This window comes from Pristiophorus japonicus, chromosome 6 (genome assembly GCF_044704955.1).
Source record: "Pristiophorus japonicus isolate sPriJap1 chromosome 6, sPriJap1.hap1, whole genome shotgun sequence".
NCBI lineage: Eukaryota > Metazoa > Chordata > Chondrichthyes > Pristiophoridae > Pristiophorus > Pristiophorus japonicus.
The window spans coordinates 267,123,872-267,147,689 of NC_091982.1; the positions used below are offsets into that span (position 1 = coordinate 267,123,872).

The following is a 23,818-nucleotide window of genomic DNA, read 5'->3' on the forward strand; positions in this document are numbered from 1 at the left end:
GACCTCATCTCTCTCATCTGGAGGGAGGAGAGCATGCCGGGAGATCACAGAGATGCAATAACCGTGACCATCTTTAAAAAAGGGGACGAGTCCGACTATGGCAACTACAGGGGAATCTCCCGGCTATCAGCCACTGGGAAAGTCGTCGCCAGAGTCCTCCTCAACCGTCTTCTTCCCGTGTCTGAGGACCTCCTCCCGGAGTCACAGTGCGGATTTCGTCCCCTCCGGGGCACAACGGACATGATTTTTGCAGCGTGACAGCTACAGGAAAAATACAGGGAACAGCACCAGCCCTTATACATGGCCGTCTTCGACCTTACAAAGGCCTTTGACACTGTCAACCGCGAGGGTCTATGGAGTGTCCTCCTCCGTTTCGGATGCCCACAAAAGTTCGTCACCATCCTCCGCCTGCTCCACGACGACATGCAGGCCGTGATCCTTACCAGTGGATCCATCACAGACCCAATCCACATCCGGACCGGGGTCAAATAGGGCTGTGTCATCGCCCCAACCCTCTTCTCAATCTTCCTCGCCGCCATGCTCCACCTCACAGTCAACAAGCTCCCCGCTGGAGTGGAACTAAACTACAGAACCAGTGGGAACCTGTTCAACCTGCGCCGTCTCCAGGCCAGGTCCAAGACCATCCCAACCTCTGTCGTCGAGCTACAGTACGCGGACGACGCCTGTGTCTGTGCACATACAGAGGCTGAACTCCAGGACATAGTCGACGTATTTACTGAGGCGTACGAAAGCATGGGCCTTACGCTAAACATCCATAAGACAAAGGACCTCCACCAGCCTGTTCTCACTGCACAGCACTGACCCCCCAGTCATCAAGATCCACGGCCCGGCCCTGGACACCGTGGACCACTTCCCATATCTCGGGAATCTCCTATCAACAAGAGCAGGCATCGACGACAAGATCCAACACCGCCTCCAGTGCACCAGTGCAGCCTTCGGCCGCCTTCGGAAAAGAGTGTTTGAAGACCAGGCCCTCAAAACTGTCACAAAGCTCATGGTCTACAGGGCTGTAGTAATACCCGCCTTCCTGTATGGCTCAGAGATGTGGACCATGTACAGCAGACACCTCAAGTTGCTGGAGAAATATTACCAACGATGTCTCCGCAAGATCCTACAAATCCCCAAGGAGGACAGGCGCATCAACATCAGCGTCCTCATCCAGGCTAACATCCCCAGCATTGAAGAACTGACCACACTCGATCAGCTCGGCTGGGCAGGCCACATTGTCTGCATGCCCCAGACACGAGACTCCTAAAGCAAGTGCTCTACTCGGAGCTCCTTCATGGCAAATGAGCCAAATGTGGGCAGCGGAAACATTACAGGGACACCCTCAAAGCCTCCCTGATAAAGTGCGACAACCTCACTGACACCTGGGAGTCCCTGGCCAAAGACCGCCCTAAGTGGAGGAAGTGTATCCGAGAGGGCACTGAGCACCTCGAGTCTCAACGCCGAGAGCATGCAGAAATCAAGTGCAGACAGCGGAAAGAGCATGCAGCAAACCAGTCCCACCCACCCCTTCCCTCAGCGACTATCTGTCCCACCTGTGACAGAGTCTGTGGCTCTCGTATTGGACTGTTCAGCCATCAAAGAACTCACTTCAGGAGTGGAAGCAAGTTTTCCTCGATTCCGAGGGACTGCCTATGATGATGATGATGATAGGGAGGAAGGAACTTAACACAATGACTATCACTAATGTATTACTTGGTAAAAGAATGAGACTAAAGGCGGACAAGTCCCCTGGACCTGATGACTTACATCCTAGGGTCTTTAAAAGAAGTGGCTGCAGAGATAGTGGATGCATTGGTTGCAATCTACCAAAATTCCCTGGATTCTGGGGAGGTCCCAGGGGATTGGAAAACTGCAAATGTAACACCCCTATTAAAAAAAGGAGGCAGACAGAAAGCAGCAAACTATAGAAGGGTTAGTTTAACATCTGGCATTGAGAAAATGCTGGAGTCCATTATTAATGAAGCAGTAGCAGGACATTTGGAAAAGCATAATTCAATCAAGCAGAGTCAGCATGGTTTAATGAAAGGCACATCGTGGTTGACAAATTTGCTAGAGTTCTTTGAGGATGTAACAAGCAGTGTGGATAAGGGGGAACCAGGGTATGTGGTGGATTTGGATTTCCAGAAGGCATTCGGTAAGGTGCCACAGAAAAGGTTACTGCACAAGATAAAAGTTCACGGGATTGGGGGTAATATATTAGCATGGATAGAGGATTAGCTAACGAACAGAAACCAAAGAGTTGGGATAAACGGGTCATATTCTGGTTGGCAAACAGTAACTAGTGGGGTGCTGCAGGGATTGGTGCTGGGGCCTCAACTATTACATTCTCTGTCAATGATTTGAATGAAGGGACCGAGTGAAATGTAGCCAAGTTTGCTGATGATAGATAAATGGGTGGGAAAGCAAATTGTGAGGAGGACACAAGAAATCTGCAAAGAGATATAGACAGGCTAAGCAAGTGGGCAAAAATTTGGCAGATGGTGTACAATGTGGGACAATGTGAGGTTATCCACTTTGGCAGAAAAAATAGAAAAGCAGATTATAATTTAAATGGAGAAAAATTGCAAAGTGCTACAGCACAGAGGGACCTGGGGATCCTTGTGCATGAAACACAAAAAGTTAGTATGCAGGTACAGCAAGTAATCAGGAAGGCAAATGGAATGTTGGCCTTTATTGCAAGGGGGATAGAGTATAAAAGCAGATAAGTCCTGCTACAACTGTACAGGGTATTGGTGAGCCACACCTAGAGTACTGCGTGCAGTTTTTGTCTCTGATTTAAGGAAATTTGCTTTGATTCAGAGAAGGTTCACTAGGGTGATTCTGGAGATGAGGAGGTTGACTTATGAAGACAGGTTGAGGAGGTTGGGCCTCTACTCATTGGAGTTCAGAAGAATGAGAGGTGATCTTATCGAAACATATAAGATAATGAAGGGGCTCGACAAGGTGGACGCAGAGAGGACATTTCCCCTCGTGGGGGAATCTAGAACTAGGGGCCATAGTTTCACTATAAGGGGTCGCCCGTTTAAAACTGAAATGAGGAGGAATTACTTCTCTCAGAGGGTTGTAAATCTGTGGCATTCTCTTCCCCGGAGAGCTGTGGAGGCTGGGTCATTGAATATATTTAAGGCAGAGATAGACAGATTTTTGAGAGATAAGGGAGTAAAGGGTTATGGGGAGCAGGCAGGGAAGTGGAGCTGAGTCCATGATCTTATTAAATGGCGGAGCAGGCTCGAGGGGTCAAATGTCCTATTCCTGCTCCTATTTCTTATACTCTTATGTTTTTATATGTTCCGACATGGACCACGGCAAGTAGATACTCCCCTTCCCACTCCACATGGATGAACTTCAACAATTGTAAGCCACGGTTGAGCCACCTTCCCTGTTTTATTTTTACTCCCCGTCTGGCGTAAAAATAAAACGGGGAAGGTGGCTCAACCGTGGCTACCAAGGGAAATTAGGGATAGTGTTAAATCCAAGGAAGAGGCATATAAATTGGCCAGAAAAAGCAGCAAACCTGAGGACTGGGAGAAATTTAGAATTCAGCAGAGGAGGACAAAGGGTTTAATTAGGAGAGGGAAAATAGAGTATGAGAGGAAGCTTGCAGGGAACATAAAAACTGACTGTAAAAGCTTCTATAGATACGTGAAGAGAAAATGATTTGTGAAGACAAATGTAGGGCCCTTGCAGTCAGATTCAGGTGAATTTATAATGGGGAACAAAGAAATGGCAGACCAATTGAACAAATACTTTGGTTCTGTCTTCACTAAGGAAGACACAAATAACCTTCTGGATATATTAGGGGAGCGAGGGTTTAGCGAGAAGGAGGAACTGAAGGAAATCCTTATTAGGAAATTGTGTAAAGGCAATTGATGGGATTGAAGGCTGATAATCCCCAGGGCCTGATAGTCTGCATCCCAGATACTTAAGGAAGTGACCCTAGAAATAGTGAATGCATTGGTGGTCATTTTCCAACATTCTATAGACTCTGGATCAGTTCCTATGGATTGGAGGGTAGCTAATGTAACCCCACTTTTTAAAAAAGGATGGAGAGAGAAAACAGGGAATTATAGACCAGTTAGCCTGACATCGGTAGTGGGGAAAATGTTGGAATCAATTATTAAAGATGTAATAGCAGCGCATTTGGAAAGCAGTGACAGGATTGTTCCAAGATTTCTGACATGCTTGACAAATCTTCTAGAATGTTTTGAGGATGGAACTAGTAGAGTGGAAAAGGGAGAACCAGTGGATGTGGTGTATTTGGACTTTCAAAAGGCTTTTGACAAGGTCCCACATAAGAGATTAGTGTGCAGAATTAAAGCACATGGTATTGCGGGTAATGTATTGACGTAGTTAAAGAACTGGTTGGCAGACAGGAAACAAAGAGTAGGAATAAACGGGACCTTTTCAGAATGGCAGGCAGTGACTAGTAGGGTACCGCAAGGTTCAGTGCTGGGACCCCAGCAATTTACAATATACATGAATGATTTAGACAAAGGAATTGAATGTAATATCTCCAAGTTTGCAGATGACACTAAGCTGGGTGGAGGTGTGAGCTGTGAGGAGGATGTCAAGAGGCTACAGGGTGACTTGGACATGTTAGATGAGTGGGCAAATGCATGGCAGATGCAGTATAATGTAGATAAATGTGAGGTTATCCACTTTGGTGGCAAAAGCAGGAAGGCAGAATATTATCTGAATGGTGACAGATTAGGAAAAGGGGAGGTGCAACGAGACCTGGGTGTCATGGTACATCAGTCATTGAAAGTTGGCATGCAGGTACAACAGGCGGTGAAGAAGGCAAATGGTATGTTGGCCTTCATAGCTAGGGGATTTGAGTAAAGGAGCAGAGAGGTCTTACTGCAGTTGTACAGGACCTTGGTGAGGCCACACCTTGAATATTGTGTATAGTTTTGGTCTCCTAATCTGAGGAAGGACATTCTTGCTATTGAGGGAGTGCAGCAAAGGTTCATCAGACTGATTCCGGGATGGCAGGACTGACATATGAAGAAAGACTGGATCGGCTAGGCTTATATTCACTGGAATTTAGAAGAATGAGAGGGGATCTCATAGAAACATATAAAATTCTGACGGGTTTAGACAGGTTAGATGCAGGAAGAATGTTCCCGATGTTGGGAAAGTCCAGAACCAGGGGTCACAATCTAAGGATAAGGGGTAAGCCATTTAGGACCGAGATGAGGCAAAACTTCTTCACTCAGAGAATTGTGAACCTGTAGAATTCTCTACCACAGAAAGTTGTTGAGGCCAGTTCATTTAGATATATTCAAAAGGGAGTTAGATGTGGCCCTTACGGCTAAAGGGATCAAAGAGTATGGAGAGAAAGCTGGAATGGGGTACTAAAGTTGCATGATCAGTCATGATCATATTGAATTGTGGTGCAGGCTCGAAGGGCTGAATGGCCAACTCCTGCACCTACTTTCTATGTTTCTATGTTCTCTAACCGTGAGGAGATGTCTTTAACCCTGGCACCGGGCAGGCAACACAACATTTGGAACTCCCAGATGCAGCTGTAGAGAACAGTATCTATCCCTCTGACTATACTGTTCCCTACCACAAATACATTTTCTTTCACTTTCACCACTTGAATGGCTTCCTGCACCATGGTGCCATGGTTAGCTTGCTCATCCATCTTACAGGTTTTCCCTCATCCACACAGGCAGCAAAAACCTCATACCTGTTGGATAAGGGAAAATGCTGAGGCTCCTCCTGCACTGCATCGGCGTCCCCTTACTTACCTAAGTTGCAGTCACACCTTCCTGTCCCTGACCAGACCTGTACCTAACCTAAGGTAGTGACTGCCTCCTGGATCAAACTCTCCAGGTAACACTCCACTCCCCCACCGCCCAATATCCTGCAATGTCTGCACCTCAGACTCCAGCTCAACAACTTTCAGCTGAAGTTCCTTGAAGTGCAGACACTCATTGCAGACATGGTCATGTGGGATCACAATGCTCTCCATAAACTCCCACATGCTGTAGTTGCGGCACACCACCTGCACTGCCATCCCTATATCACCTTGTTCTATTTAATTACATTTAATTAAATATGTATTTAAGTAACTTAGTTTACAGTTTCATTTCTTGACTACTTAATTGATCTCGATTGAGTTATGGGTAATGAAATTAACTATCTACCTGTAACACAAAGCACTACAAGTAGTGTAGGCAAAAAGCAACAACTCCTTCCCCTCTTCTCTGAATTCCCAATCTTTCCAAATATCCAAATCAAATACTCTGTTTAAGTGCACTCCGTTAATGCTGCTCTGTACAAATCGCCGTTGTCAATCATTTTAAATTTCACAGCAGACTCGTCACCAACGGGTCCACTGAGCGGCGGCAGGATCGCAGCCCTCAAGTTAGTTCTTTTAGATACAAAAGTTCGGGGTTTTTGCTTTCAGTTGTCTGCATGGTACTGAAAATGATGCTTTGTTTAAAATTAATTTAATTCATGTTCCTATTATGTAACTGTGAGCTAGGAGTCTCTCTGTATGCACAGGAGCTCACTGAAAATGGGAAATCAAACAGCATCATTTTAAAAATGAAAAGGGTGAAGTCAAATGATTATAGCAAATTGCTTTCTCTGATTGGAGATCATAGCAGCCAACATAGCAATTTAGATAAAGTACCAACTTAAACATCAATGTTCATTTAAACTACTAGGATTAATGAAACTATTAAAATAAAAGAATCCAACATTTCACCTGTGTTCATAATATTGTGCACATTAGAGAAAATACCCTTTTCATCACCTGTTTATTAGATTAGTCCTATAAACATTGTTTTTGAATTAATACAGTTTAATTTTACACTATCTATTGTGCATACTTATCTCACAGATTTAGTATGAAATTGAGAGTTTTGTCTGAAGTTCATGCGTCTTTCTAACTTTTGTGTTTCCCTATAGACTTGCATAAATGCAATAATAACATTCTGTAATATGCTGGAAGTGAAGCCTGACATCATTAGTGAACTGTGGAAAGCACTGTCAAGGTACTAAGATCATTATGAAAAATGTAATTATTGTTACGGAATTTGCTCAGTGTGCTGCATCTGTGTTTATTGAAAATACATAAGCCAATTTTAAGGTAACTATTTGGAAGCTTGAACTATGATATTCAGAAAGAAAGAAAGAAATACTTGGAATTATATAGCGCCTTTCATGTCTCAAAACGCTTTACAGCCAATGAAGTATTTTTGGAGTGTAGTCACTGTTGTAATGTAGGAAACGCGGCAGATAATTTGTGCACAGCAAGCGCCCACAAACTGAAATGTGATAATGATCAGATAATGGGGCTAAAATTCTGGCCTCACCGGGTCCGTATGAAGTCTGGACAGACCTAACGAGGCCTCGCAAAAGCCGGTATTTGGGGCGCGATGCGCCGAAAACCAGCTTTTCTGATCTGTCAAGCTTCACAATGAAGTTAGTCTATCAGTCATCATAACCAGGCTAGCAGCAGACATTGCAAGACTTTGCCATTATTTTCTGCCGCTGTCACCTGTCTGCCCATTATCACTCTTTAACTCGGATCCTCCCAAACATAGGGCTCAAATTTCCCTGAGCCTGTTTTCTGGCATATTGCCTGAGTTGCGCCGCTTAATTAGGTAAATAGATGCTCCAGAAAAAAATCTCCGAAGTTTCCCCAATGTTTGGCCTCTAATCTGCAACCGCGCAGCGTGGCCAGTCGCCTCGGGGGGTGGAGCCTGTGTTTTGCGCTAGAAAAAGGAGCTGGGCCTTCTGCGCATGCGCGGTGAAAAAAACTGACGTTCTTGACGTCGCTGAAATGGCCGCACATGCGCAGTAGAGCTCCAAGTGAGGTGCCTTCCTGGTCAGCTGCGATGAGCGCCCTCCCCCGCCGAGCCTCTCTGGTGCCTTCCCGCCGCTCTGTGGCCCCCGATTTCGTGCCGACCAGTTCACTCCCTCCCCCCCCCCCGAGCCTCTCTGGTGCCTTCCCGCCGCTCTGTGGCCCCCGATTTCGTGCCGACCAGTTCACTCCCTCCCCCCCCCCCGAGCCTCTCTGGTGCCTTCCCGCCGCTCTGTGGCCCCCGATTTCGTGCCGACCAGTTCACTCCCTCCCCCCCCCCCCCGCCGAGCCTCTCTGGTGCCTTCCCGCCGCTCTGTGGCCCCCGATCTCGTGCCGGTCCAGGTCTGCTCCACTTCCCGCTCTCCTAGCCCAGGTCAAACGCCTCTGATGTACTTACCTGCGCCGATTTCTTTAACTCTCCGCAAGGGTTTTCTCGAGGGGCCACATACGCTGGCCTAAGTAGAAATGGATTAACTATTAACTGGCCAAAGTTGCCTAAATGGCCAGAATTGGCTTAGGTGGCTGGTAATGACCCCTTTTGAGGAAAAAAAAACGTAACTAACTGAGTTATGCTGGTGCAAATTGATTGGGGAAACTGGGGATTTTTAAGTTCGGCCAGAAAAAGCAGCCCACTCCAAAAAAAATGTGCAAATACTGGGAAAATTGAGCCCATAATCTCCCAATTTCAGTTTTGACCATTTATGTGATCTTTTTGCAAGTAAGAATCATTTTTTACAATTTATTCATAGGATGTAGGCATCATTGGCAATGCCGCATTTATTGCTAATCCATAATTGCCCTTGAAGAGGTGGTGGTGAGCCACCTGCTTGAACCCCTGCAGTCCGTGTGGTGAAGGTGTTCCCACAGAGCTGCTTGAACCCCTGCAGTCCGTGTGGTGAAGGTGTTCCCACAGAGCTGCTTGAACCCCTGCAGTCCGTGTGGTGAAGGTGTTCCCACAGAGCTGCTAAGTAATGAGTTCCAGGATTTTGACCCAGCGACGATGGACGACAATATATTTCCAAGTCAGGTTGGTGTGTGACTTGTAGGGGAACTTGGAGATGGTGGTGTTCCCATGCACATCTTGCCCTTGTCCTTCTCAGTAGTAGAGGTCATGGATTAGGGAGGTAATGTCGAAGAAGCCTTGGCGAATTTCTGCAATGCATCTTGCACTGCAGTCACGGTGGTAGAAGGAGCGAATGTTTAAGGTGGTGGATGGAGTGCCAATCAATGGGCTGCATTGTTCTGGATGGTGTCGAACTCCTTGAGTGTTGTTGGAGCTACATTCATCCAGGTAAGTGGAGAGTATTCCATCACACTCCTGACTTGTGCCGTGTAGATGGTGGAAAGGCTTTGGGGAGTCAGGAGGTGAGACACTGGCCGCAAAATACCCAGCCTCTGACATGCTCTATGTTGCTGGACCAGTTAAGTTTCTGGTCAATAGTGACCCCAAGGATGTTGATGGTGGGGGATTAAATGATGGTAATGATGGTTTTAGCCAGATATTTAGCTTTAACACAGTTCTGTTATAATTACTTCAGTTCGTAATGGATATTTCATCGATGCATCTTATTGAATCACACCAGAAAGCTTTCCCCCAGTTCTGGAAAAGCTGACTATAGTGATTTCTTCACAAAATGCCCTCCAATCTTTTTGTAACCTTCACAAAGACATGTTAGCTTTATTTGTGCTTTGTTTCAATTGTAACAATGTCACTTCAAGCCCCAGTCTCAGACTTGAGTACATAATCGAGGCTAACACTTCAGTGCAGTAATGTAGGGATGCTGCATTGTTGGTATTTCTGTCTTTTAGATGAGACATTAAACCATAGGATCTTTTACATCAGCCCTCTCAGGTGGACGTAAAAGATCCCATGACATTATTTGAAGAAGAGCAGTGAAGTTCTCCCAGTGTCCTGGCCAATATTTATCCCTCAATCAACACCACCAAAACAAATTAATTGGTCATTTATATCATTGCTGTTCGTGGGATCTTGTGTGCACAATGGCTACCACATTTGCCTACAAACTAACAGTGATTACAATTTAAAAGCAATTCATTGGCTGTCAAATGCTTTGGAACAGCCTGTGGATATGAAAATTAGCATATAAATGCAAGCTATTATTTATTTTTGTCTGGGCATTCACCTCAGCATACTCAACTATCGTAAGCTTCTGTCCTAAACTGTAGCACTTGTAAGGGCACGTGTCTAAATAATTTATGCTAACACTTTTCAAAGCCAAAAGTGCGTGGGGGTGAAATTGTCCCTTTTTAAAGCGAAGTTAGCGCCTCCGGGGGAAGGCTATTTGCCCGGGGAAGCGGGGTGCTACCACCTCCCGTGAAATTGGCCAAGAATTTGCGGAGGGGTTGCCATGCGGTTAACACCCTGGGCTGCTGTGCAACCGGCCCCTTGCCGCCTCGCACCAACCCTTTAAAGCCCCGCAGGGAAAATTGTTCCATGGCCGTGAGGCTGGTATGAGTGGATGTCAACACCAGTTTCGCAAGCTGGCCAACATCTGCTCTCGGGGCGCGCCTTAAAGGGGAGGGTGCTAATATCCTGGGCCACCATCTTTTTTTGATTTCTGACTCTCGGGTTGGCGCTACGATGGGTGGCCCTCGCGTCGTCCAGGCCACCATCCTGTAGCCTGGCATTCTGTAGTGGCGGCCATTAGAGGCCTTATAGAGTGCACAGCAGCCCTCCCCTTTAAGCCAAGGGGAGGGGCGTTGAAGCACGTCAGCACAATGTGGAGCATCCGCGTCGCTCTTCCCTCACCGCCACAGTAGCGCCCTGGTAACTGCTCCCAAAGGAAGTGGAGCGCGTGAGAATGTAAGCTGAATTCAGCGGCGGGGGCAGGACCTCTGCATCAGGCACGGAAAGTCCCGGCCCCAGAAGGTTACCGCCCCCAATTGGGCCACAGGGCAATTTCACCCCCTGTGTGTGTGTGTATGTAAGGGGGGGGCTGTGGGGGCAGCAGGGCGGGTCCAGGGGTGGTGGTGTATTATGTACAAATACGTTGGCTCCGAAAATCCACGGAAAATCCTCCGAAATTTGGCGTAAGTGCCTTCATCCGTACTGCCTTAGTGAGAAGGCACATGGGTTTTCAGGGCAATGTTTCCAAATATTCATAGCCCAAAATGAGACAAACTATAATAAAAGATTCACAATCTTTGCACTTAAAGTGAATGGTGATTTTATTTAATATATTGCTTTCTCGTTTTAGCTTGACTAAAGACCTTGAAAACATGACAATTTCTCAAAACCTGGATCAAGTGTGTCCACAAGTTGCAGTGAAATCAAATCAAATCAATTCTACTGACAGTCGTACTGGATGGGGACTAGTTTCATATCAAAGTAAGACATTATATGAATAAATCACTCAATAATAAAATGTGCAAAATAATATAAAATTTGCACATATGAAATCAGAGAGAACATTTTTGATGTTTCTTGAAACAAACTTGAAATTGTTTATTTCTTGTCAAATATATGAATTACATTTGATTTGGTAATAAATTGTTGTATTTTGTATCAGCCTCAGATTCACTGTGAATAAGGCCACTGGCGACCTGCTGGTATTATATAAAGCACGCGAGTTTTCTTCTTCTTGTTGCATTAACAAATCCAATGAACAGTAATCACTGCAGAAGCATCAATTTGATTGAAACTTTTTTGAAAATCCTCAAATATAACAATACTCCCAATCCTAACTCTACATATCTATAAAATATCCAGAAACATTTCTCATATTGTATCCATCATTGTGTGATGGTTACATAATTTGTACGTGCATTACATAAGAACATAAGAATATAAGCAATAGGAGCAGGAGTAGGCCATTTGACCCCTCGAGCCTGCTCCGCCATTTAATAAGATCATGGCTGATCTGATCATGGATGTAGCTCCACTTCCCCGCCCGCTCCCCATAACCCTTTATTCCCTTATCGCTCAAAAATCTGTCTATCTCCGCCTTAAATATATTCAGTGACCCAGCCTCTACAGTTCTCTTGGGCAGAGAATTCCACAGATTTACAACCCTCTGAGGGAAGAAATTCCTCCTCATCTCAGTTTTAAATGGGCGGCCCCTTAGTCTGAGACTATGCCCCCTAGTTTTAGTTTCCCCTATGAGTGGAAATATCCTCTCTGCATCTATCTTGTCGAGCCCCCTCATTATCTGATATGTTTCCAGTGGGGTTCCGCAGGGCTCAGTACTGGGACCCTTGCTTTTGTGGTATTTATCAACGATTTAGATTTGAATATAGGGACTATGATTAAGAAGTTTGCAGACGACACTAAAATTGGCTGTGTGGTTGATAATGAAGAGGAAAGTCATGGGCTGCAGGAGGATATCAATCTACTGGTCAGGTGGGCAGAGCAGTGGCAAATGGAATTTAATTCAGAGAAGTGTGAGGTAATGCACTTTGGGAGGGCTAATAAGGAAAGGGTATACACATTAAGCGGTAGGCCACGTAATAGTGTAGATGAACAAAGGGACCTTGGAGTGCTTGTCCACAGATCCCTGAAAGTAGCAGGCCAGGTGGGTAAGGTGGTTAAGAAGGCATACGGAATGCTTGCCTTTATTGGCCGAGGCACAGAATGTAAGAGCAGGGAGGTTATGCTTAAATTGTATAATACTTTGGTTAGGCCACAACTGGAGTATTGCGTGCAGTTCTGGTCGCCGTATTTTAGGAAGGACGTGATTGCACTAGAGAGGGTGCAGAGGAGATTTACTAGGATGCTGCCTGGAATGGAGAATCTTAGTTATGAGGACAGATTTGATAGGCTGGGTTTGTTCTCATTAGAACAGAGGAGGTTGAGAGAAGACCTCATTGAGGTGGACAAAATATTGAGGGGCCTGGACATAGTGGATAGTAAGGGTCTATTTCCATTGGTGGAAGGGTCTGTAATGAGAGGGCATAATTTTAAGGTGGTTGGTGGAAGGTTTAGAGGTGATTTGAGGGGGGGGCTTCTTTACGCAGAGGGTTTTGGGGATCTGGAACTCGTTGCCTGGAAGAGTGGTGGATGCAGAAACCCTCACCACTTTTAAGGGATGGTTGGATGGGCACTTGAAGTGCAGTGACCTGGAGGGTTACGGACCGAGAGCAGGTAATTGGGATTAGACTGGATGACCTTTTGTTGGACAGAGCAGATATAATGGAGCAGGAAATAGAATACGGCCAGGGTGATCTCCTGGACTAATTTCGATCACCTCGGTGGGTCGGAGAGGAATTTTCCCAGATTTTCTTTTCCTAAATTGGCCTGGGTTTTTATCTGGTATTTGCCTCTCCCAGGAGATCCCATGGCTCTGGTTGGGGTGGAGTGTAGAATGTTTCAGTATAAGAGGTGTCGCAGTTGTGGTGAGGCGGATTGATTAGCCTGGGTGCTCTTTGCCTTCCCATCATTGTTCATAGATTTACATGTAACCTTTAGGGCTGCTGACCAAGGGCCGTATGGCTCTTTGTCGGCCGGAGCGGAGATGATTGGCCAGATTGGCCTCCTCATGCGCTGTAAATTTCTATGTTTCTATGTTTCTAAGATCACCTCTCATTCTTCTGAACTCCAATGAGTATAGGCCCAACATCCTCAACCGATCTTCATAAGTCAACCCCCTCATCTCCGGAATCAACCTAGTGAACCTTCTCTGAATAGCCTCCAATGCAAGTGTATCCTTCCTTAAATACGGAGACCAAAACTGTACGCAGTATTCAAGGTGTGGCCTCACCAATACCCTGTATAGTTGTAAGGTCCAAGGATGTCCCATCCTCCATCATCGAACTGCGTGCACTCGGAGGCCGAACTCCAAGCCTTCGGCAATACTTTCACCGAGGCGTGCAAGAGCATGAGCCTTACACTAAACATCCGTAAGACAAAGGTCCTCGACCAACCTGCCCCCACCACACAGCATTGCCCCCCCGCCAGTTATCGAAATCCACGACGAGGCCTTGGACAATGTGGACCACTTTCCATACCTCAGGAGCCTAATGTCAAAAAGCGCAGACATCGATGACGAGGTCCAACACTGCCTTTAGTGTGCCAGTGCAGCCTTCAGTTGCCTGAGGAAGAGAATGTTTGAAGAGCAGGACCTCAAACCCTGCACCAAGATCATGGTCTACAGAGCAGTGGTGATACCTGCCCTCCTATATGGCTCAGGGACATGGACTATGTACAGTAGGCACCTTAAAACACTGGAGAAGGACCACCAACGCTGCCTCTGCAAGATCCTGCAAATCCATTGGCAGGATAGGCGTACCAACATCAGTGTCCTCACTCAGGCAATATTCCCAGCATCGAAGCACTGACCACGTTCGATCAGCTCCGCTGGATGGGCCACATTGCCCGCATGCCTGACACGAGATTCCCAAAACAAGCGCTCTAATCGGAGCTCTGATATGGCAAGCGAGCCCCAGATGGGCAGAGGAAACAATTCAAGGACACCCTCAAAGCCTCCTTGAAAAAATGTAACATCCCCACCGACACCTGGGAATCCTTGGCCCAAGACCACCCAAAGTGGAGGAAAAGCATCCGGGAAAATGCTGAACACCTCGAGTTTCTTTGCCAAGAGCAAGCTGAAGCCAAGCGTTGACAGCAGAAGGAGCGTGTGGCAACCCAAGCACTCCCCCACCACCCGTTCCTTCAACCACCTGTGACAGAGACCGTAGGTCCCGCATTGGACTCTTCAGTTACCTGAGAACTCATTTCTTGTGTGGAAGCAAGCCATTCTCGACTCCAAGGGACTGCCTAGAATGATGATGATGTACCGTTGTAGAAAATAGGAGCATGAGTAGGCCATTCGTCCCTTCGAGCCTGCACCGCCATTCAATATGATCATGGCTGATCCTCTATCTCAACACCATATTCCCGCTTTCTCCCCATACCCCTTGATGCCTTTTGTGTCTAGAAATCTATCTATCACCCTCTTAAATATGTGAGAGAGAATTCCACAGGTTCACCACCCTCTGAGTGAAAACATTTCTCCTCATCTCAGTCCTAAATTTCCTACCTCTTATCCTGAGACTGTGACCCCTTGTTCTAGACTTCCCAGTTCCGGGGAAACATCCTCCCCGCATCCAGTCTGTCTAGACCCGTCAGAATTTTATACGTTTCAATGAGATCCCCTCATTCTTCTAAACTCCAGTGAATATAGGCCTAGTCGACCCAATCTCTCCTCATACGACAGTTCTGCCATCCCAGGAATCCGTCTGATGATTTTTCGCTGCACTCCCTCTATGGCAAGTATATCCTTTCTTAGGTAAGTAGACCAAAACTGCACACAATACTCCAGGTGTGGTCCTACCAAGGCCCTGTATAATTGTAGTAAAACATCCTTGCTCCTGTGCTCAAATCCTCTTGCAATGAAGGCCAACATATCCATTTGCCTTCCTAACTGCTTGCTGCACCTGCATGTGTGCTTTCAATGACTCTGCTTGATTGAATTATGCTTTTCCAAATGTCCTGCTACTGCTTCCTTAATAATGGATTCCAGCATTTTCCCAACGGCAGATATTAGGCTAACTGGTCTATAGTTTCCTGCACTCTAGTAGAGATATTCAAAATTATGAATAAGTAAAGTAAACCAAGGAGAAAGTATTTCCGTTCGTTGGTGGGCCGGTAACTAGAAGGCATAAATTTGAGATTTATCACCAAAAGAGCGAAGGGAGAATTTAGAATAGTTTTTGTTTAGAGGGTTGTCACAACACGGAATGGCCTACCAGAAGCAAAATCCATAAAAATGTTTATAAAGGATGTAGCTAAATAGTTGAAAACAAAATTTTATGAGTACGGGCAAAGAAGAGGGTAATGCACTTGGTGGAGAACTCTTTCGGAGAGGCATTACAGTGGCAATGGGCTGAATGGTGTGCTATAACATTACATTCATCATCATCATAGGCAATCCCTTGGAATCGAGAAAGACATGCTTCCACTCCTGAAGTGAGTTCTTTGGTGGCTGAACAGTCCAATATGAGAGCCACAGACTCTGTCACAGGTGGGACAGATAGTTGTTGAGGGAAGGGAAGGGTGGGACAGGTTTGCCGCACGCTCTTTCCGCTGTCTGCGCTTGATCTCTGCATGCTCGCGGCGATGAGACTCGAGGTGCTCAGCGCCCTCCCGGATGCACTTCCTCCACTTAGGGCGGTCTTGGGCCAGGGACTCCCAGGTGTCAATGGGGATGTTACACTTTATCAGGCTTTGAGGGTGTCCTTGTAACGTTTCCGCTGCCCACCTTTGGCTCGTTTGCCATGAAGGAGCTCCGAGTAGAGCACTTGCTTTGGGAGTCTTGTGTCTGGCATGCGGACTATGTGGCCTGCCCAGTGGAGCTGATCGAGTGTGGTCAGTGCTTCGATGCTGGGGATGTTAGCCTGGATGAGGACGTTGATGTTGGTGCACCTGTCCTCCCAGGGGATTTGTAGGATCTTGCGGAGACATCGTTGGTGATATTTCTCCAGCAACTTGAGGTGTCTACTGTACATGGTCCATGTCTCTGAGCCACACAGGAGGGTGGGTATTGCTACAGCCCTGTAGATCATGAGCTTGGTGGCAGTTTTGAGGTCCTGGTCTTCAAACATTCTTTTCCTCAGGTGACCAAAGGCTGCACTGGAGGCGGTGTTGGATCTCGTCGTCGATGCCTGCTCTTGTTGATATATGGGAAGTGGTCTACGGTATCCAGAGCCGTGCCGTGGATCTTGATGATTGGGGGGCAGTGCTGTGTGGTGAGGAGAGGCTGGTGGTGGACCTTTGCCTTACAGCAACCTCCGATGTCTCCCGCCAATCTCCGCCGATCTCCGACGTCTCCCGGCAACCCCCGGCAACCTCCGACAACCTCCGATGTCCCCCAGCGACCTCCGACGACCCCCGACATCCCCCAGCGACCTCCGATGTCTGCCGCCGACCTCCGACGTCTCCCGGCAACCCCCGGCAACCTCCGACAACTTCCGACGTCCCCCAGCGACCTCCGATGTCTGCCGCCGACCTCCGACGTCTCCCGGCAACCCCCGGCAACCTCCGACAACCTCCGATGTCCCCCAGCGACCTCCGACGACCCCCGACATCCCCCAGCGACCTCCGATGTCTGCCGCCGACCTCCGACGTCTCCCGGCAACCCCCGGCAACCTCCGACAACCTCCGACGTCCCCCGACAACCTCCGACGAACCCCGACATCCCCCGGCGACCTCCGATGAACCCCGACATCCCCCAGCAACCTCCGATGACGTCCGACGTCCCCCAGCGACCTCCGACGACCCGCAATGAGTCCCACGAATTCGGACCATCCGGGCCAACTGCAGGCCTCCCATCGCTGACCTCTGACGTCCCCCGCACCTGGACCTGGACATTGGGCCTCTGCTCCCACCCTCCAGCGACGATCGGAACACCTTCTGCGACAGACGACCTCCCCCTCACTGACGACCGGGTCCCCCTCTCTCACATCGGCGACTGTCCTCCCCTCCTCCTTCAGCGACAACTGGAACTCTCCTTCCCGACTGGTGGCCTGGCCTCTTCTCCAGCTTCAATAACATTACATTACAACCTACCTCTGCTCTAATGGCCCAGAAATCCCAGTGGGCTGCTTCCCGCGAGCGATCGGGTAAAGAACTTTAAAAAAACTGCGCAGTTACTTTATCCTGCTGCAGCCACGTGAGTTCCCGGTCCTGAGGCCTCCTCTGACTGCGCATCGCAGTGCAGGCCTGGAGCTGCAGTCACATGGCTCTGGGCAGCCAATCAGGTAAAGTATGTTCTCATTCATCATAACGGGAATTCCCTAAGTTGGAGTTCCCATTATTATGAATGCGAAATAGCCCCCAAACACACACAACCAATAATAAAAAATAGAAAAAATACACCACATATTTTTATTAATTTAAATTAAAGTTATTTATGTATTTAAAAAATGTACGTTTTTTCGATTTTTAAAAATGTCTTTTAAATTATGGTTTAAAATAAACTTACCATAGTGGGGAGGGTTTTTAAACAATAAAATGTGTTTTTGTCATTTTATTTTAAAATGTGTTTGTGTATTTTAAAATTCTTATGCCAGTAAAAGTTGGCAAAAGTTTTGAGGACATTTGCTGGGTTAGATATGGGTAAATATCGCAATCTTGCCCTTGTGAATGTTCTCGCTCCCGAGATACAGAAGCTCTGTCAAGCTCTAGCTTGACAAATTGGAAAAGCCGGTTTTCAGCACATGCGCATTGTGCGCTGAAAACCAGCTTTTGCGATGCCTTCCCAGGTCCTTACACACTCCATACAGACCGACCCGAGGAGGCCAGAATTTCTGCCCCATCTCCTTATGTGGCTCGTTGTCAAATTTTGTTTGACAATGCTCCTGTGAGGTGATGGATGTTTTGCTGTGTTGGGGGCACTACAGAAATACAAGTTGTTGTTGTAAAACATGATCGAGTCCTGGTGGATCTGGGTCATGTCCCAAACTCCACCCTCACTCATCCTACTGCACCTCTGATGTGCCTGACAGGCTCAGGAATTTCGGGAGCTACTATCTCTTTAAAAAACATTTTGATTCTTTCCACGGTAGCATAAAAATAACTTGTGAAACTTTGCTCCTTTGTCAAGCGAAATCCTTTCCCCTTGCCACCTCTCAGATAGGGCTTGATTTATTATGGAAAGACTGCAAAGGAAGGGAATTATTTTTTCGGTCATTGATTCAGTTCAGTTTAACTATCTGAGGATTGCAGCAGCTTTTTCCTTTCATCGCCTTAAAACAGCTCCACTGTTGCTGTGACTTAAAAAAAATAGAGTTCTTCACATTCATCTAAATGGACTTATTATCATGGGATTAGAAAATAAATTCTGCAGTAAAATTCTTATTTGAATGCATTTAGAATTCAAACAGCCTTATTTCCTCCTTTCCTTGCACTAACCAGCTTTCAGTTCAATGCTGGATTCCCCATCTGGATTAATGCCAAAGCTGATTTAGATTTTGAGAGCTTCTCCTATGACATCCTCATGAAAGGGGAAGCTACAAGAAGGATGTACCATGTAGGGGGAAAATTATAGGGCTATGGGGAAAGGGTAAGGGAATGGGACTAATTAGATGGCCCTTTCAAATGCACAATGGGCCAAATGGCCTCCTTCTGTGTTGTGTCCTTCTACATGACCTTGAAAGATCAGGGGTCCACTCCACCAGTGCTAATGCAGCAGAACCGAAATCTTACTCACCATAGACATTCCTGTCCCAAATCCCAGGGAGGTGGTCATTTGCACGACTGGGGAAGGTGTATTATGCTTGCAAGGGTGTACCAACGGTGCCCACCCGAAACCACTGCACTGAATGCCGCAGCAGGCTAATGCTTCCTAATTGTGGTCTTGAAGAAACTGCTCCTCTTCTGTGCTTCTGCTCCCAATGGCACATCTTTGGGACGCTCATTGATCCCTCCGCGAATCAATTACTTTTCTCTAGTAAATGTTTGGAGCCTTTAAGCAGGCATCAGCGGGTTTCACATGTAGCTGACACGAGTTTTGTTGAGACATGGAGGTTGTAAAGGATGGAAATCCTGGAGCAGCCAGGGAAATTCTCCAGTCGTGCCCTCTTGATGTAGGGTGAAAGATCCGCCCATGATCACCCCCTCAGGAAAATGGTGGAATGAAAAACACGGTGAATCCTGGTTCCACCATATTTTTCGTCATCTGATCTGGAGAACTGTTGGGGTTCCACTTTGGCCCCACTCAGAATTTGGGGGCATATCATTCTATGCTCTGCCCTTATAGCTTCTAGATGGATGCTGAATTAGTTAGGAACAGCTGACTTACATGGGATACCATGATTTCTACTACATTATAGTTATCAGCGAAGTACTGATCAATTAATTGTCATGTTTATACATTGTTTATAGATATAACACCCAGCATGCTTTCACTTTGAAAAATTACAGCATGATCATAGCTGTTTAAATTTATAATTATTTCTTCCCTGCATGTCTCTATTCTTCATCATCCAGTAAGGTAGATATAACTCAAAAAGTCAAGGCCTTACAACTGCTTTGTGATTACCTACTTATGCTGTCTGTTCAATAAGTTGATATTTAATCACATGTATTGTTAAGAACCCATTAACAGGATGTTATGTATTTCACCCCTTGTAACCTGCATCACACCTGACCACCAGAGGGCCTACCTGTTGGAGTCCCAAGGGATCCCAGCATCCCTTGGGAGTACAGTATATAAGCAGGCCACCCACGAGGTACCTGCACTCTGGAATCTTATTAAAGGAGCTAAGGTCACACTTGCTCATTACACAGAGTACTCAGTCTGACCATCTATTATGAATGTAACACAGGATGTCTATGAGCTTGTATGTATTGAACATCAATTACTGGTCTGATTGATCAGAAAAACTTGATCCAGTTAGTGGACCCAGTATTTTCTTCAACAGGCAGCAAATCCCATTATCTGCATTAATCACATAAAATTAATAAAATCCATAGAGACCCATTCACAGGCATATCCACACATATACTCATTTATACATGCACGCACAGATGCTTTGGTGACTTGTGGAAACTAGTATCTGTATTATGCAGCAGACTACAACATATTTATTTAGTTTTGAAGAAATACAAACTGTGAAAATGAACTGCTACTTTAACTCCAGCAACTGTTCAGCTAAAAGCGCGGGTCATTGATCGCAACCTGGATATAAAAAGTCCCAAACTTTGCTGCAAGGGAAGCCTTGGCTCGGGTGGGACCTCTGTACACTACAAACAAGGTGCCTGCATCAGCGAGGGTGAGGTTTCTATAAGCTGGGAGTTCCTTGTTCTCCAGTTTCAATGGAACCTGATCTAAGATTGCACGGCTATGGGGAGATGAGTTGTATCAGCCTCCTTAAGCATGTAAGTGAATACCACCATAGGGGTTCATAGGCGGCACACCACTCCAGAGGTATGGCGAGAAAGCAGGAATGAGGTACTGAAGTTACATGTTCAGCCATGAACTCATTGAATGGCGGTGCAGGCTCGAAGGGCCAAATGGCCTACTCCTGCGTCTATTTTCTATGTTTCGCTGTTTCTATGTGCTGGAGCAGGAGAGCAATGACAGTGAAGAGTGACGTCACCAAGATCCAGGTCGGTGATTGGAGTGTGGGCAGGTACAGCAGGAGCGGTGAGGTCGGGGCGAAGGAGCGGCGAGAGATTGCAGAGCGATGTGATCGGGGCCCAGAAGAGGCGAGGGGTAGCACGGGCCAGCCCACACTGCAATGTTTGTGTGCACTAGGTCCGTGCAGCAGAGAAGGTCTCCAGTCGTCTTGGTTAACCCTTGCCACTGGACCAAGACCGAGCTCTGTCAAGCCCGTGTGGTGGCTGGTGTGCAATGGCCACCACACGTTAAAATAATCCACACACAGGGATCTTCCGCCCTTCAAGATTTAGTTCGGGACCTGAATTTTAGGTCCTTCATTGAAATATCTGTGAACTTTTTGATGTAAAGTAAGTCATCCTCGATTTGAGGGACTGCCTATGATGATGAGGGGTCCAAGGGAGGAAAGTGGCTTCGATCCCTTCAGACGAGGTAACATTTATATTTTTGTGAATGTTTTCATTGGCCCTCCCTTACAAAGGGGCAACAAATCATTTCTTGGAGAAGGGGATCACTGGGTACCCTGTCTCCCCGACAGCAGTGGATATTTCAGTTTCCAACCTGTATGGGCTGATGGATGCTCTCAGTGACGTGCATGCCCATTGGCCCCATGCTAATTTGGTGGCTGCCCATGGGCCCCATGCTAATTTGGTGGCTGCCCATTGGCCCCATGCTAATTCGGTGGCTGCCCATTGGCCCCATGCTAATTCGGTGGCTGCCCACTGACACTGCATACTTTGGTGGGCTCAGCACTGGAAGGCAATAGTGGCATCCTCCTGGCATAACGGCCACAATCGTGACCCATCCAAATTAGTGTCCCTATTAATCAGTTTATTGAATCCTTTCTGCATTCATATTGTAGTTTATTTTTTGGTTTTAAACGTTTACTAGATTAATATTCCCTGGTGTTGAGTCAACATAGGAACAGGAGTAGGCCATTCAGCTCCTGGAGCATGTTCCACGGTTCGATTAGATCATGGCTGATCCGTATCTTAACTCTATTTACCTGCCTTCGTCCCATAAACCTTACTTAACAAAGATCTATCAATTTCAGTTTTGAAATTTTCAATTGACCCCCGGCCTTAGCAACGTTTTGGGGGAGGGAGTTCCTGATTTCCACCAATCTTTGTGTGAAGAAGTGCTTCCCGACATCACCCTGAACGACCTAGCTCTAATTTAAAGGTTACGCCCTCTTGTTCTGGATTATCCCACCAGAGGAAGTAGTTTCTCTCTATCTACCCTATCATTTAGCTAGACTTTCCACTATTTGGGCGATATTTTTGGCCTGAGTGTTTTTTTATTTTTCAGGGTTGCTGGAATATCACCCATTTTAAAAACCACTAGTTTCACCTTTTTAATTTGGGCCTTAGCGATGTATTCAGTCGTGCAAAGCTGGTGTCCATAGCAACAGCCCTTCTGCGCATGCGCGTTTTTTTTTCAGCAAAGAAGCTTTCCCACGATTCGAGAGGTCAGGGGTCATCTGCGCATGTTCAGAAGACTGAAATAGAGGGAGAGAGGGAAGGAAGGTGGAAAGAAGTGTGTGCTGTGTGTAAAATGTCAAACGACGAATCTACCGATAATAGTATGCAGCAGGAGCTTTCAGGAAGAAAGAGGGCGAAAGCCTTCTCTGCTGTGACTAATGAGGCCCTGGTGAATGAAGTGGAAAATCGGCAGCGCCTAGGTGGGCGTGGGAAACCTCCCCACCGCATATATCAAAAAATATGGGGTGATATCGCCGCCCTGGTCTCATCGGCGGCCCACGATAGGCATGAGGCAGACCAGTGCCGCAAGCAGTGGAAGAGTCTCGTTGCATCGGCAAGAGTAAGTATTCAATTGTTACATTTTATATTGTAATGATGCACTGACTCATTAATCTGCCGGATTGTAATTAAGCTGGGTAATCTTGGGTAGCTTCCCTGCTAAGATTTGGACTGGGGTCAGAACCTGAGCACTTTAAGTCTAATTTTGCTCAGATGCCATACATTTAATCAACAGTATTAATTATTATTTAAAGGGTTTGATCAAAAATTGGGGCCAAAGGAATGATTGGAAACAGACAGACCGCAAACATTCGGCATTTCTACCACTTTAGTTTAGAAGGAGAATTCTTGTGTGCTGTGAGCAAGTCTTTAATTTGGACACCGTCTCCTTTTTGGTTACGTTGGTGGATGGGGCACGACTGAGCACTGACGGGGCCGCTCACCTTTACCCAGACTGTGTGAGTCTCTCCGGCTGCTGTCATTCACACAGTGACCCAACCTGGACAGGGGGAGAGTTGCCATATAATATATGAATGATGTAATGTTATGAATGCAGTTTCTTTACTGTACTCTCATGTTAATCATATGTAACATCTCTCGTTCACATTTATTGCAGTAGTGTTGCTCCTCGTACATATATCTGTGCAGCGCAAGCATTCTCATGTCTCCCCTTCTCTTCTAATAACCTCAATTATGTTTTCCAGCTCCCCAGTCTCCCCACTCACCACAGGAAGCCCCTGCAGCAACACCTGTACCACTGGAGGCCGTGATCACCATGGGTGACAAACAGCAAAGTGAGTGAGGAGGAGGTCGAATCCGAGCCTGATGTCTCATCTGTGGTACCTGCGGCCACGTCATCCTCAACGGATGAAGTGGCGGGGCCAAACTGCTTGCAGCAGGCCACTCCTAGTCGTCCAGTGCCCACGCTGACCCCGCGGAGGTTGAGTCGGTGAGGTAGGCACGCACTGCGACGGGCAGATGCAAATGAGGACATGGTGTCACTGTCGAGGGCGAGCGTTGACATATGTCGAGAGCTCCTCTAGGCACTTGGTGAATTGACCGACAAAATTGCCACACTGTCTGCGAGAATAGCGGAGGGCATGGAGCAGATAATTGCGGCAATGGGGCGTACG

General features: G+C 46.7%; 1 protein-coding gene across 1 annotated transcript in view; it reads left to right on the forward strand.

Annotated features, from left to right (window-relative positions):
• LOC139266316 (adhesion G-protein coupled receptor G7-like) overlaps positions 1-23,818 on the forward strand; it is a 98,836-nt gene that overhangs the window by 31,905 nt on the left and 43,113 nt on the right. Inside the window, exons 4-6 of the mRNA XM_070884137.1 lie at positions 6,952-7,037; positions 11,068-11,198; positions 13,139-13,158. Of these exons, the coding sequence (XP_070740238.1) occupies positions 6,952-7,037; positions 11,068-11,198; positions 13,139-13,158 (237 nt within the window). The remainder of the gene's footprint in view (positions 1-6,951; positions 7,038-11,067; positions 11,199-13,138; positions 13,159-23,818) is intronic.